At 42.0% G+C, this 15,288-nt stretch overlaps 1 protein-coding gene across 2 annotated transcripts in view; it reads right to left on the minus strand.

Annotated features, from left to right (window-relative positions):
* Window positions 1-15,288, minus strand: part of TNFSF13 (TNF superfamily member 13) — a 97,615-nt gene that overhangs the window by 24,864 nt on the left and 57,463 nt on the right. For both annotated transcript variants that reach the window (XM_069218705.1, XM_069218704.1), the window contains exon 3: window positions 447-494. In XM_069218705.1, the coding sequence (XP_069074806.1) occupies window positions 447-494 (48 nt within the window). The remainder of the gene's footprint in view (window positions 1-446; window positions 495-15,288) is intronic.

Consider the following 15,288-nt stretch of genomic DNA (forward strand, 5'->3'; position numbering starts at 1 on the left):
AATTATCTCTGAGGGTTTTTTGAGTCAATACAATGGTTCATAGCAATCTATAATACCTTATAATGGACAACAATGGTCTACCATGCTCTGCCATGGACTTCAATAATCTATGATGGCCTACAGCAATCTATACAATCTACAGTGTTCTTTGGTATCCCGTAGTCGCCATATCTAATTTGTTTACACAAGCTATTAACTGAGATTTTTGAAACCGTGTGTATAAATCCAGTGCTGGCATCTAACAGGCAGACATGCAAAGAGAGAGCCAGCAATCAGTACTACTGAGGAGACAAGCAATGACAGAATCAGTAATCAGGAGAGGGAGATCCAGTGCCAGGCTAAGTAACTGTTGCAGAATAGAGATATGTTAAGGTTATCCACATATCTGTTATTGCTTTGTAGTGACAGAGTTAGCAACTTGTGTTAGCCTTTTAAGCATGACTTACCGCTGAAAGAGAGAGAGGCGGGAACCAAATGGACGATGGACCGCTTCTCTGAAACGCAAAGACATCAAGCATGAAAGGTAGGTGGGTAAACCCCAAACTCATACACAGTCACATAGGTCAAACTGCAGATGCCTGCCACACTACTGCATAGTACAAAAATAATGCCGGTAAACAAAAACACTGTTTTCAGGAGTCACCTGCTGCTGATCTTTTCTTGCAGTCACTGGAAGCAAGTTTTGGCTCATAGTTGAGATCCCATCATTTCAATTTCACTGGTCCTTGTAATGACATTTACATATATAGATTTTTGTATACCTTCCTCCAGACATATACAAATTTATGATATATATATATATATATATATATATATATATATATATATATATATGGTATGCAGATGTGGCATTAGGAACAGTAAATCTATACTTTCCTTTAGCTACGATAATAAGGTATCACTATATTCTCTACTTGATATTCCAGAATACAACCCAATATTATTATTGCTGCATGTGACACTAAGTAGGATGTGCTACATTGATATACCTGAGCGTTCTGAGTCATTGTAAGTACTTTCTTTACATCTGTGCTTCATGTTTGTGTTAAATCTTTGTATTTTAAACTAAGGGCCTGATTTAGAGTGTGGCTGATAGGGTTACTCTGTCACAAGCGTGATGGATATCACATCTGCTGTATTACAAGTCCATTATATCCTATGGATGTCATAACACGGCAGATGGAATATCAGTCACCCATCTGCCAAACTCGAAATCAGGCCCTAAGATGGAAGGACTCGAAGTCAGGGTGCAAACTGAGGAGAGTAAAGGGGAAACCTATTACAGTCCAATGGACCATTCAATGAATGGATAAATTATGCTGGCAATAGGAAATAAAGACCTGACATACTGGCATGTATTTAAAACTAGATGGAAAAATGAATTTCCCTTCTTCATGACAATGGAGTTGTCCACTATTAATGCAAATTTATGTTTAAAAAACAAGCACTGCACTGTTTTCAAATTAGTTGTAATTTCACACTGCTCTCAAAGCAGCAGTAATTTCAAGAAGACACTTAAAGCAGGCTTAAAAGAATCACAAACATTTTCATCTCTTTCATCTCTTTTTAAGGTGTAATGTCTTGAACCTTATGGCGCACCCTAATGAGATACATACCTAAGAAATAAGTAATGTACAACACTTTTCAGGATGCTTCTGTCAGAACCGAAAGAGGAGCTTCTAGTGCTTTTAGGGTGTGAACTCAGAGTTAGACCAACAACGAAGACATATTTAAAACAACATTTCTCATAATAAGAGGCAAACCTTTTATTATAAGAAACATATGCATGTAGGCTTGTTTTCAGCTAAGTGTAGTTTTATATATCTTTAAAATAAACTGTTTTGTGCTGTGAATTAGAAATTATATTATTAATACTGTGATTCTATCTAATACAAAATAATTAATTATCAATGAATAGCGTTTTGTATAGGATTCGTTCAACTTGTATAGTTTTCTTTTTTAAGAATTGTAAGTATTTTTCGGTACATTTTGTGTACCTTTGCATTGCAGAGCCCCAACATTTTGTAATCAACAAGTGGAGTGGCTCCGTTGTTTAGTTCCAGGCTGATATTTTTGCAGCAGTTTTTGGATACTGGCTCGCACATTTAGTTCACATGTATATATGTATATAGCACCAGTGCACTTTTAAAACTTTTTCACCTCGCACTGCGCAGTCACTACATAGGAGCACCTTAGATTTCATGTTATTACAACAAAAGAATTGTCTTGATATTTAATAAAATGATGTATTTTTCAAGAAAATGTCCTTCTACTATACTACATATATAAAACAAAGTAGCCGTGGAAGTCAAGGGAACACTTTCCCCTTGGGGACCACTTGTGTCTGATACTGTGTATACCCGGGTCCATGGGCTATGGTTCATAGCCCCGTGTTCTAGATAAATTAAAATGTTTAAGAGTCTGAATTACAATGCCACAGAATGTGATGAATACTTAACCATTCTTTGCAGTGCGGTTTGCTTTCCTTTTCTTTAAAATGTAATAAAATCTGGTGAATAATTTGGCCCTACATATTCAAATCATTTTACTAGCCCCGGTTCCGTATCTGGGCTTTTAATGCTTATGCATTCTGCATGAAACCATTGCGAAAGTAGAGTTCGCTGCTCTCAATATTCAAGTCCACTCAGAAGGAGTGATGCTGCATTCTGGAGCTTCTGCATCCACAGAATTAGACACTGTGGGAGTCCCATATAGTCCTTACTGGAATAATCAGTTCATGACCTCACAAAGGAAAACTAGAACGCTGACCTTCTGGTGGATGCCAAATGAACCTCACTCATGAGTAACAGGAGTGGTATGTACTCCAAGGCCTGCAGGTCACATTGGAGGGAAGACACAGATTCACCAGAGTGTAGAACTACAGAGGGCCACCATGATCGGTCCCATTCTCTGTCCCACCACATCTCACCTGGGGGCACTTTGGGTCCTACCATTTGAGGCGCCACCACTAGAATCTCTGCCTAATCTGGATTTAATAAAAACAGTTTCTGAATTATCCAGTTATCAGGAGCCTGCAGGTATATTTTTCCAGAATGCTTCTGGGTGCCAGCTGGTGGCCTGAGGTACTCCCTAAAAACAAAACGTTTCTCCTTCTGGACTTCAAATCTTATGGATTATGCCTTTGTCAATGCCCCTTTCCCATGCACTGCTCCAGTTTGATATCCAGTAGGCCTGGGCGGGGTTCGCATAGCTGTGCTATGCGGAACTCCGCAAAGTAAAAAAAAATTCTGTTGCGGTATGCGGAGTTCCACTAGTGAGCGAAGTTTCTTGCTGCGCTCGTTCGCATGACGTTTAAGGTCACTGGCAATGTGAAGTATGTCCTCGCTTTGGAATTTTCAATCGAACAGCACCACGCTGTTTGCATGGGCGCGGCCATCTTGTATTTCTTTACCTATTATGGTGCTGGGGCCTACCAGATTACAGTAGGGAGCAATCATTGATGGTGATGTATATTTTTTGTTTATTTTTACTTTCTCTGACTGGAGGACACATATGGGTTACTCATAGTTTTTCAGATGTATTCAGAACTATTCAGAATCCTTCCAACTCATTTTTGAGGTCACAAATTGGTGATCTCCCTGGACTTCGATCGTATGGTACTGAGAAACAGTCAATTGAATGCCTGTATTCATATTCATTTTTTGCTCATTTCATCTGCATTTATCCATATTTATTTCGTGTTAGTGTGACAATGAAGCTGAATTGGGTATATTCCACATTTATTTAACTGAGAAATGTATTCTTGTGTCTGAATAGTTTTAGCAACAGTTTATTTTTGGAACTTTACCACCTGTCAATTTGAACAGTTACTGATCTGACCTGTCTGTCACTTTCCTGACAGTAGTGAACATCATCGAAAAGAAGAGCTATTTTTCTATAATTTTTCCAAATTAAAATATTAAATACATATAATGACAAATACATATAAATTTAAGTAATTTTAAAAAATACAGACAGTACAACAGGAAAAATCGATGGTTTTCTGACTGTATTAATCTGTTACAACTAGTGAAAACTGGGAGCTATAGCTATTATGCACTTTTAATACAATGTTTGTGACATAGTATTCCATCTGCCGAACCCATAAGGTCCTACGCATCTAAATTACATCTGACGTAGTCAGTCCTTTTTGCACATCAAGGCTATACTATGGTGGCGATGTCAGAGATAGGTAAGTCTATCAGGCTGGTTAAAGTGTGTTACCCGATATTACTCGTTATTCAGAAATATTTCCACTAAGTGTATCTTGACAGAACTTAACATAATATGTTTGCATGCACATATGTGCATTGAAAGTTTTACTCACTACACGTGGCATCAATGTAAAGTGAGGAGGAGGCCCATGAACCTCAACATAATCTCTCCACCATTTGGAACCGGCCCACAAATTGCAACAACTGGAGGCAGAATATTAAATCCTAGATATAAATATGCAGAATGTGGGCTAACTCTATGTTAGATATGATTAACTATAAGTAACGTATATACAATTATGAGAATTGTGTTCGATGGAAAATGGGAAGGCTCCAATTGGAACAAAAAAAAGCTGGCCAGCGGAATATCCTGCTTTTCAGATGATCTTAGAATTTCTGCGGAATGTGAACTGGATGATGTCTGATCCCCCAAATACGATGTTGCAAATTAAGTTAGTAACTGAGTTCTAAAGATGGTGGAATAGACGTCTGACCTTTTGAGCCCAGGAAATTGAATTGTGGGAACTTGTAACATACACCAAACTATTAATTGTTCCCCCCCTGCTACTCAACAAAAACTTCCTGAGTGATTCAATGGGACTTCGAACAAAAGGGGGAGCGGGTATAAATATCCTTTGAAGGCTGTTGTTATGGCGGTCAAACTAGTAACTTTATATAATATAATCTGGGCGTGCCCATGTTATGTCGGGTTTAGAGTTACAATAATAGAATCTAAAAAAATCAAAGTGGTCACCTATGTTCAAGATTCATGGATCAATGTCCATAAACTTGTAAGAATCTGAATTATTTGCAATAAAGAGGCTGTACCGAAAATTAAATTTGTATTTTACATTTGGTTTGCAAGGTGATTTTGTACGAGTAGGATAAACCTAATAACATGTTTAAGCCAAACAAAAAGTTTTTGGGTGGATCAAAGAATGCTGAGATTTGTTTGGTGGACAGAATTTCTGTAGTAAACTTAGGAAGCACTTTAACTGACTATGTACAGCATTTACGTATTCAGTACATAAACAGTATAGCAGCCTGACTGAGAAGCGTTTGTGCAGCAATGCTCGTGACATGATGGGTTTTCAAAGTACATCCAGCTGCTTGCCATCAAGAAGAATCATTTTGCGCCTAGTAATCTCAGACCGCTCCCCAACGTAGGATGCAATGCTAAAGTACATTTTTCCTGTGCCCATCACTAGTGGCCAGATCTTGCTCTTTTTACAGACACAACCCAGAAAAGGTACCTTCAATTCTTGGCTTGTGCATATCTGTAAAAGCAAAGGCTTGCCAGCTGCCTTGAATGTGCCACCTAGTGGGTGGTCGAAGAGCTGGGATTACACGTTTGGATGGGATTTGGAGTTCAATTTTTCCATTTTATTGTGGCCTCTTCACAACGTTGTGCTCATCTAGGAATGAAGTGGGTGTCAGACTCAAGTCACCACTACCTGCAGAACCGAATGTTGCTGTGGGAAGTGTTTGTACACCCAATGGTTTCATGGCACTAATGTTAAATATGAGTGGAAGAGATACTTAATACCAAATCGAGTAGCCTACCCAATCTGTTCAGGGCCAGGGCTCTATCAGAGTTCTTCAGGTAAAGGCCTGTGCTTGTTTGAACAAACATGTTTTCAAAGCTATTCTATAAAGATGCTAGGTGAGGTTTAGAGACAAGATAACATTGGAGAGAACTTGATTTCACCTGAGCTAAGCTAAAAACCTGCACCCGCCATACCTAACATTTTTAAACCTTGGTATTTCCAGCAGTGTTGCAGTAAAAGAGAGAAGAGTCTGTGAGGGTCTATATTTGGAGATTGTTTTTGATTAAAAAAACACAGGGGACTAAGTCATGAATGGTTTTAAAATTAAGTCAGCATGTTTTGATCTTTATTTACTATTTTATGGCCAATAGGTGAAGTTTTTTCCAGAGCACAGTAGTATGCATCTACTTCGTTTAAATACCATCCTGACAGCAGCATTTTGAATCAACTGTAATTTAGTTGAGTCATACTTAGGGGGGGCCTATATCAATGAATTGGCATAGTCCAACCGAGAACCAACTACAGCAGAGATGATCACCTTCAGTACTTCCACTGAGAAATAAGCATGTAATGTCCTAATCATTCGAAGAATAAAGATGCACTTTGTGACAACTGTATTAATATGCGGTCCCAAATATAAGTTGGCTACAGTTACTACTTTTAGTAGACTTCTTGGGTTTATGAAAAGGTCCCATCTCTTGTGGCCAGTACTGTTGAGACCAAAGTAGAGTATTCCCCTTCAGTACAACTGTTTCAGTATTATCAGTGATCAACATCACTTGGTTCCTCCTCATTCAACTGCAGATAAAACGCATGGTATCCTGAAAACTGCACTGCTGTGATACTTTGTCTTCTAAGCAGAGTAGTATAGTCCACGTAGTTATACGTCCTGCAACTTCTCTTTCCCAGTTCTCTTCTAAGGGGCCATATATAGATACTGAAAAGATACATGGATAATGCAGATCCCTTACTTTGAGTAACATTCAAGTCATAAGCAAGGAGTACCAACAATACCCACAGCCCTGACACATTGTAATAGTATTTTATGATCAATGGTGTCAAAAGCTGTGGATAGATCTAGTAGGGGGGAGGTGTCAGGCCCATACTGGAATTTGCTTTCAAGCCATCGATAACAGATAGAGTAACTGTCTCAGTGCTATGACTTGGGCAAAAGCCAGCTTGTAGGGAGTCCGCTTAGAGAGTACTTTCCAGATGGGAGTTGATTTCTTGTACTAAGTGCCCTTCCAGTATCTTTGCACAGTAAGGCAGTAAGGAATGAAAAGTCGATTAATCCCAAGGGTGTAAGAAAAGTCTTTGAGGTGATGCTGCAAACACAATTTCGGGGAGTGCTGCAAACAGAAGACTTCTGGGAAGTTCTTGACATCTAGCTTTAAAATAATATTTATTGGAGAGGCAGGAACACAACTGAAGAGCTGAGCCAAAGCAGAGGAACAAGGGGGAATTGCAGAGCCCATGCGGATGCTTCCAGTCATCAACATGGAGGAAAGCTAAGGACCTGACCACGCCATGGATATGGCTTTTACAGACTGGGATTCTCTAATCCTGCAATAGATCCTTGAACCTTGGGATACTCTGATCTTGCAGTAGACTCTTGAAACCCAGTATCCTCAACTATTGCAACAAATCCTTGAACCCTGTTGTAGCCTGACACCCCTATAGGGCATTTGGTCACAGCTTTTGGAGTTACATAATGGAGACAGGATTGAATGTCTGAATGGGAGGGATAACAGCTGGGCAGCACATAAGTGACATCCACAATTCTGGATGTCCGAAGTCCTGGCACGCCAGACAACATCCTTGGTGGCAACACCTTAAGCAAGAAGTCAAAGGGGTGGCCAATAATGTGCAGAGCCAGAGGTGGATGGGATTGGGGCAAGTGCCTGTGATAAGAAATGACAGTGGGGCTCAACAAACAATAAAATTAGCACAAAGTGGGAATCTAGATCTAACCTGTGGTACTACCGCCATCACTTGATGATCAAGGCTCCAAACTGGGGGGCAGGATGGCTAAGTTGCGAACTCCTGTTCCCTGCGGAGGAGGTGGAGGCTGCATTTCCACTCAGGCCACAGGCCTCCACCGTGCCATAACTGCTGTTCACCAAAGACCTACGGCTGCTATCTTTAACTCTAGGGCTGCCAGCTGTCTTGTGCTAAATATTGATCAGTTCATGTTCCCGGCAAAGGGTGGTGGATTGAGTCTTTGATATAACAACTCTTTGTTGCTCCAAACGTTTGGCTTATTTGATGTATATGTGGCACTCTGATGTTGATTTATGAATACAGTTAACCCCAAGAGTATCCGGTTATTGCAAAGATCAACCTATTTGTGTTATTGACACTTAGTCCTGAGGATTGGCTTGGGTATTATTTTGATGTAAGAGATCGAAATGTCATTGCAAGAGTCGCCCATTTTTTTTTTTTTATCGCTGCCAAGCCCAGAAGATGCTCTTGCGGATTAATCTGATGTATGAGACTGAAACATGGACGACATATCCACTTCCACCATCATTCGACCACTTATCACATTCAATGGACAATTGCTATTGGAAGGATTTCCCCATAGACTGATATCGGTTGAGTAGGTCTACTGGCGGCCATTAGACAATACCCAAAGAAATGGGATGTAAATATTTTGTGACTTCTATGCTGTGGGTGTGCAGTTTTTATTTGTAACCCCGAAGTATGATTGGAATCAATTGATTCATATTTCAGTATTAAAAAATGCTGTATATGTAGCAACTTTATCAGACTGTGCCTCATTGCATTACAATAATATGATGATGGATTATCTCAGTATGATATCTTTCACTGCCTTGATAGATTTCATTCATGTAATACCAACCACCTTTACTAACCTCAAATTGTAAGTAAATGATTCCTTCAGGTGTCTCTTTTGTACTGTGGCCAGTATCTTGTGACACCCTCTCCTGGTACAGCCCGTCCGTCTGTACTGCCTGCCTGAGCACGGAAGAGAGTGGGACATTACTGGAGTCTGTGTGTAATCTACATCTGAGAGCATCTCTGTGTCCAACCTCATGGGTGATAGTGTGCTTTACAAATACACATAAAATAACACATTCTGTGTCTGCGTCTTTAGAAACTCTATCTCCAAAAGGGTTTTCATTGATGCTTTTGGTTAAATCTGGCTTAAAATGTACACATTTAACAAAATAACCTACTCCAAACACTCGCTAAAGTGGTACTTACATTCTAAAAAGATATTTTTGTCCAATGATCCTGACCCAATGTGGTCTCATACCCACAATTTGCTAATTATTTCTTCAAAACCTCCTTGGGAAACCCCATACTCTCCTTGTAAGCTTTTACTGGCTAGAGATGTGGTCTGTTGCCCAAGCTGCTGCATTTGCTGGGAACTTGGGCTCAAAATGAAACCACCCTGTGCCTACAAATGTGAGTTTGTGAAACACAATTGTGAAATGTTACTGTATAATTCTAAGATGTAAATCCCCATTAGATGTACACAACCTTGCATCATCTCCCCATGATGTATAGTGTTCCATTGCTCGCTTCACTAAACCTGTGCTATATGAATACCAAACACATATGCAACATACACACCATTTCGTACTTATTGTGCCAAACTTTCTCTGAGGAAGCCCCTTTAACTCCTATAAAATAATCCCATGCAGCTCCCATGAAGTGTACTGGTTGTGTAGTCAGCATGTATCGTTTCCCATTTCTTAAAACCCCATTGATTAAAATGATATCGGTAGGCAAAAACACCTCAAATGGAAGTTGTGCTGAAAAATCTGTGCACACACAATAATTTATGCCCCAGCATTTGTTCTCCCTGAACTGACCAGCCCAACCTCAAATAAAGTCCTATTCTGTTGATCTGCGGGGGGAGGGAGGGGCAGGCCATTTCAGTTTCCATCTCAGAGGTTGATAACAGCCCGGATTTTTTTAGGGAGGAGAAAGGAAATGCAATACAAACGACAGAAAAGTCTCTGAACAATAAAATTCCACCAGGTGCCTGGATGACATCTGCTCCACCACAGAGGGTGTAAACTTCCACGGAGCAATGCCAGGGCCTGTTCACTTGAAAGTAGTTTCCAGAATGAGTCATTCGGTAGTTTTTGTATCTTAACAAGCCCATGCCTTTGAAATGGTAAACCCTGCTGTGTTTGAAGAGAGCTGTTCATGTCTGTCCCATCCTGGAAAGTCCCAGCAACAGCCTGTCCCTAAAATTCTGTGCGTTAAATTAGCCTAGGTAAGCAACCGGTAAGATATCTCATGTGGTTAATGACCCTGCTGCAGAGAACGCTATATACGCCATACGTTCCAGTTGGGCCCCATTAGCGTCAGTTGCCGCTTCTTGATTTTTGAGAAACTTTCCGACTTTGTATTTAGAAAATTGTTGACATTTTCACAAATCCATTCTTTACCCTTTTTGCAACTCAAGTCATGTATCTGAGTGATGTTCCAGAGTTGTCCCTGAAACAAATGCCCCCAAAGGGAGGGCAAATAGTTAAAACTTTTGCATGAGTAAGACGAGAACCCCTACAATGAAGGATTATTATTATCACTCCTACTATATATATATATATATATATATATATATATATATATATATATCTATATCGCCATCTCCAAGCCTACATTGAGAAAGGAGTTTGCCAAAACGTGCCTGAGTTCGAGACCATTTGAGGATTAAATGAACGTATACCATTTTCCGAAAGTGGCGACAATTCTTTTTTGGAGCTTGGATCTATATCAGTGAGTCCACCCTCACACGAGTCTGGCACCCGCCAGAAAGTGCTACAGCGAGCTGGTGGACCATAAGGAGCTTTGATATATGTATTTATATATATATGTGTGTGTGTGTGTGTGTATATATGTGTGGCGAATGTGTATATATGTACATACACAATTGCTTAGCTGCTTAGATATAGACATATACTTGCATACATTCAAAGTTAGATGTAAACCTTTAAGGAAAACAACACTGCTTTGCAGTAAGACAGTTGGACAAAATAAATTGTGTCAAGGTGCAGTGTTTGTTTTTGACGTGTAGCCTCCTGACACATTCAGCAGCTGTGGTGGCGGGGTAAAGGGGAGTGGCAAGGCAGGGCAAATAGAGCTTGGGTACGAGCCCAATCTGGCCCTCTTCTATAAATGCCCCTGCTTGAAGCACTAGGCCTCGACTGTCACTCACGTTTTAAATGACCGAGTCAGCAAGAAAGATTATACTGGCGTCACCTACAGGTTTTTTAATTGTGGTAATTGCTCCTGTTGTAAATATGAAGTAGCTAAGTGTAAACACTTTACTGATAATCACAAAATTAGGATCTTTAATATTCCATCATTCATCAATTGTAACACATCCTATTGTGTGTATGTGTGCGTGCATATATATATAAAACATACAGCAAAGAAAGTGTTCAAATCACACAAATATTTCAGAAGTACTGGAATATTCTCAATGAAGATCTAATATCACACCACAGCTTGGTCCAGATGTATCTGTCACCTACAAGAGTTCCTTCAAGCAAATATATACTTATACAAAGAAATTTTGAAGATAAACCACAAACAACATGGTTGATGACATCAGCAAATGGCTTCAGGAAGTGCCTAAAATGCAAAGCATTCAAAATAGAGAAGAACATGAGAGCAATACGGGATCATGAAGGGAAACAGATACTAATAAATCAACAAACTGGAAGTGAAATGACATATGTGGAGTACATAATTGAATGCAGCTGTGGCCTGAAATATGTGGGTAGTACAACCTTCCCCGTTAAAGAAACATATTGTAGAACATATAAGAGCTATTGAAAATAGCGACGCCACATATGCAGGTGCAAAACGTATAATGAAAGAACATCAAGGAGAGATTTGTAAATCCGTGAAATACTATGGAATTGAACATTTGGCAAAATCCCTAAGAGAAGGCGATAGAGTCTGCGCTCTCCGTCGGAAAGAATATAATTACATTAAAAGGCTCAGAACAAAAAGTCTGAGTGGCCTCAATAATGATGAGGAACTGCATGTACATCTGAAATAATGTTGAGTGGGACGGTAACGCGGTATTGAAATTGAATTGGAGAGTGAGGCACTGGCCAGAGACTTCATTTAAACTACACTAGTGAGAATCACCTCACTCGGAGGTTAAATTATATAATCACTCTCTAGGACCATGCATTTAACCAGTTGTTAAAATGTACCTCATATGATATATACGCATCAAAGGTTCAAAGGGTAAACCCACTCTTTCACATCTTTGTTCTACGTGTCCTCATCATCATCCTTGTAGGAGGCTGGCCTGGTTTGTAGTGAGTACCAAGGGGTACTTACACCTTGCACCAGGTCCAGGTATCCCTTATTAGTGTAGAGGGGTGTCTAGCAGCTTAGGCTGATAGAAAAGGTAGCTTAGCAGAGCAGCTTAGGCTGAACTAGGAGACAAGTGAAGCTCCTACAGTACCACTAGTGTCATATGCACAATATCATAAGAAAACACAATACACAGATATACTAAAAATAAAGGTACTTTATTTTTATGACAATATGCCAAAGTATCTTAGTGAGTACCCTCAGTATGAGGATAGCAAATATACACAAGATATATGTACACAATACCAAAATATGCAGTAATAGTAATAGAAAACAGTGCAAACAATGTATAGTCACAATAGAATGCAATGGGAGCACATAGGGATAGGGGCAACACAAACCATATACTCTAGAAGTGGAATGCGAACCACGAATGGACCCCAAACCTATGTGAGCTCGTAGAGGGTCGCTGGGACTGTAAGAAAACAGTCAGGGTTAGAAATAGCCCACCCCAAGACACAGTGTACCTAAATTCCCCAAAGAGCACAGAAGTCGTGATAGGGGAATTCTGCCAGAAACAACAACACCAGCAATGCAACAACTATGGATTTCCTAACGAGAGTACCTGTGGAACAAGGGGACCAAGTCCAAGAGTCACGATCAAGTCGGGAGTGGGCAGATGCCCAGGAAATGCCAGCTGTGGGTGCAAAGAAGCTGCCACCGGATGGTAGAAGCTGTGGATTCTGCAAGAACGACAAGGGCTAGAAACTTCCCCTTTGGAGGATGGATGTCCCACGTCGTGAAGAGTCGTGCAGAGGTGTTTCCGTGCAGAAAGACCGCAAACAAGCCTTGCTAGCTGCAAGGGTCGCGGTTAGGGTTTTTGGATGCTGCTGTGGCCCAGGAGGGACCAGGATGTCGCCAATTGCGTGAGGAGACAGAGGGGGCGTCCAGCAAGACAAGGAGCCCTCTCAGAAGCAAGCAGCACCCGCCGAAGTGCCGGAACAGGCACTACGAAGTGGAGTGAACCGGAGCTCACCCGACGTCACGAAAGAGGGTCCCACGATGCCGGAGGACAACTCAGGAGGTCGTGCACTGCAGGTTAGAGTGCCGGGGACCCAGGCTTGGCTGTGCACAAAGGAAATCCTGGAAGAGTGCACAGGAGCCGGAGTAGCTGCAAAACACGCGGTTCCCAGCAATGCAGTCTAGCGTGGGGAGGCAAGGACTTACCTCCACCAAACTTGGACTGAAGAGTCACTGGACTGTGGGAGTCACTTGGACAGAGTTGCTGAGTTCAAGGGACCTCGCTCGTCGTGCTGAGAGGAGACCCAGAGGACCGGTGAAGCAGTTCATTGGTGCCTGCGGTTGCAGGGGGAAGATTCCGTCGACCCACAGGAGATTTCTTCGGAGCTTCTAGTGCAGAGAGGAGGCAGACTACCCCCACATCATGCACCACAAGGAAAACAGTCGAGAAGGCGGCAGGATCAGCGTTACAAGGTCGCAGTAGTCGTCTTTGCTACTTTGTTGCAGTTTTGCAGGCTTCCAGCGCGGTCAGCAGTCGATTCCTTGGCAGAAGGTGAAGAGAGGGATGCAGAGGAACTCTGATGAGCTCTTGCATTCGTTATCTAAAGAATTCCCCAAAGCAGAGACCCTAAATAGCCAGAAAAGGAGGTTTGGCTACTTAGGAGAGAGGATAGGCTAGCAACACCTGTGGGAGCCTATCAGAAGGAGTCTCTGATGTCACCTGCTGGCCCTGGCCACTCAGAGCATTCCAGTGTGCCAGCAGCACCTCTGTTTCCAAGATGGCAGAGGTCTGGAGCACACTGGAGGAGCTCTGGGCACCTCCCAGGGGAGGTGCAGGTCAGGGGAGTGGTCACTCCCCTTTCCTTTGTCCAGTTTCGCGCCAGAGCAGGGCTGGGGGAATCCCTGAACCGGTGTAGACTGGCTTATGCAGAAATGGGCACCATCTGTGCCCATGAAAGCATTTCCAGAGGCTGGGGGAGGCTACTCCTCCCAAGCCCTAACAACTTTTTCCAAATGGAGAGGGTGTAACACCCTCTCTCTGAGGAAGTTCTTTGTTCTGCCTTCCTGGGCCAAGCCTGGCTGGACCCCAGGAGGGCAGAAACCTGTCTGAGGGGTTGGCAGCAGCAGCAGCTGCAGTGAAACCCCGGGAAAGGCAGTTTGGCAGTACCCGGGTCTGTGCTAGAGACTCGGGGGATCATGGAATTGTCTCCCCAATACCAGGATGGCATTGGGGGGGCAATTCCATGATCTTAGACATGTTACATGGCCATATTCGGAGTTACCATTGTGAAGCTATACATAGGTAGTGACCTATGTATAGTGCACGCGTGTAATGGTGTCCCCGCACTCACAAAGTCCGGGGAATTTGCCCTGAACAATGTGGGGGCACCTTGGCTAGTGCCAGGGTGCCCACACACTAAGTAACTTAGCACCCAACCTTTACCAGGTAAAGGTTAGACATATAGGTGACTTATAAGTTACTTAAGTGCAGTGGTAAATGGCTGTGAAATAACGTGGATGTTATTTCACTCAGGCTGCAGTGGCAGGCCTGTGCAAGAATTGTCAGAGCTCCCTATGGGTGGCAAAAGAAATGCTGCATCCTATAGGGATCTCCTGGAACCCCAATACCTTGGGTACCTCAGTACCATATACTAGGGAATTATAAGGGTGTTCCAGTATGCCAATGTAAATTGGTAAAATTGGTCACTAGCATGTTAGTGACAATTTGTACAGAGAGAGCATAACCACTGAGGTTCTGGTTAGCAGAGCCTCAGTGAGACATTTAGGCATCACACAGGGAACACATACATATAGGCCACAACCTTATGAGCACTGGGGTCCTGGCTAGCAGGGTCCCAGTGAGACAGTGAAAACACCCTGACATACACTCACAAACAGGCCAAAAGTGGGGGTAACAAGGCTAGAAAGAGGCTACTTTCTCACAATCCTAGACCTATTCGTCCTCCTTCACACCCTAGATTTATGTGTCGGCCTTTAATTCCTAGATCTACCAATCCACCTTCACATCTTTGATCTAGGTGTCCTCATCCTCATCCTCATGCTTGAGCTAGGTGTCCTCCTTCGCAAACTGGGCCTATAGATCTTCTTTCTCTTCCTATGAGAGCTCCTAATTCTTGACCCATGGATCTTCTATCTCATCCTACACTTAAAGGTCCTCCTTTGCATTTTAG

The sequence above is a fragment of the Pleurodeles waltl genome, chromosome 12, assembly GCF_031143425.1.
Source record: "Pleurodeles waltl isolate 20211129_DDA chromosome 12, aPleWal1.hap1.20221129, whole genome shotgun sequence".
Lineage (NCBI taxonomy): Eukaryota > Metazoa > Chordata > Amphibia > Caudata > Salamandridae > Pleurodeles > Pleurodeles waltl.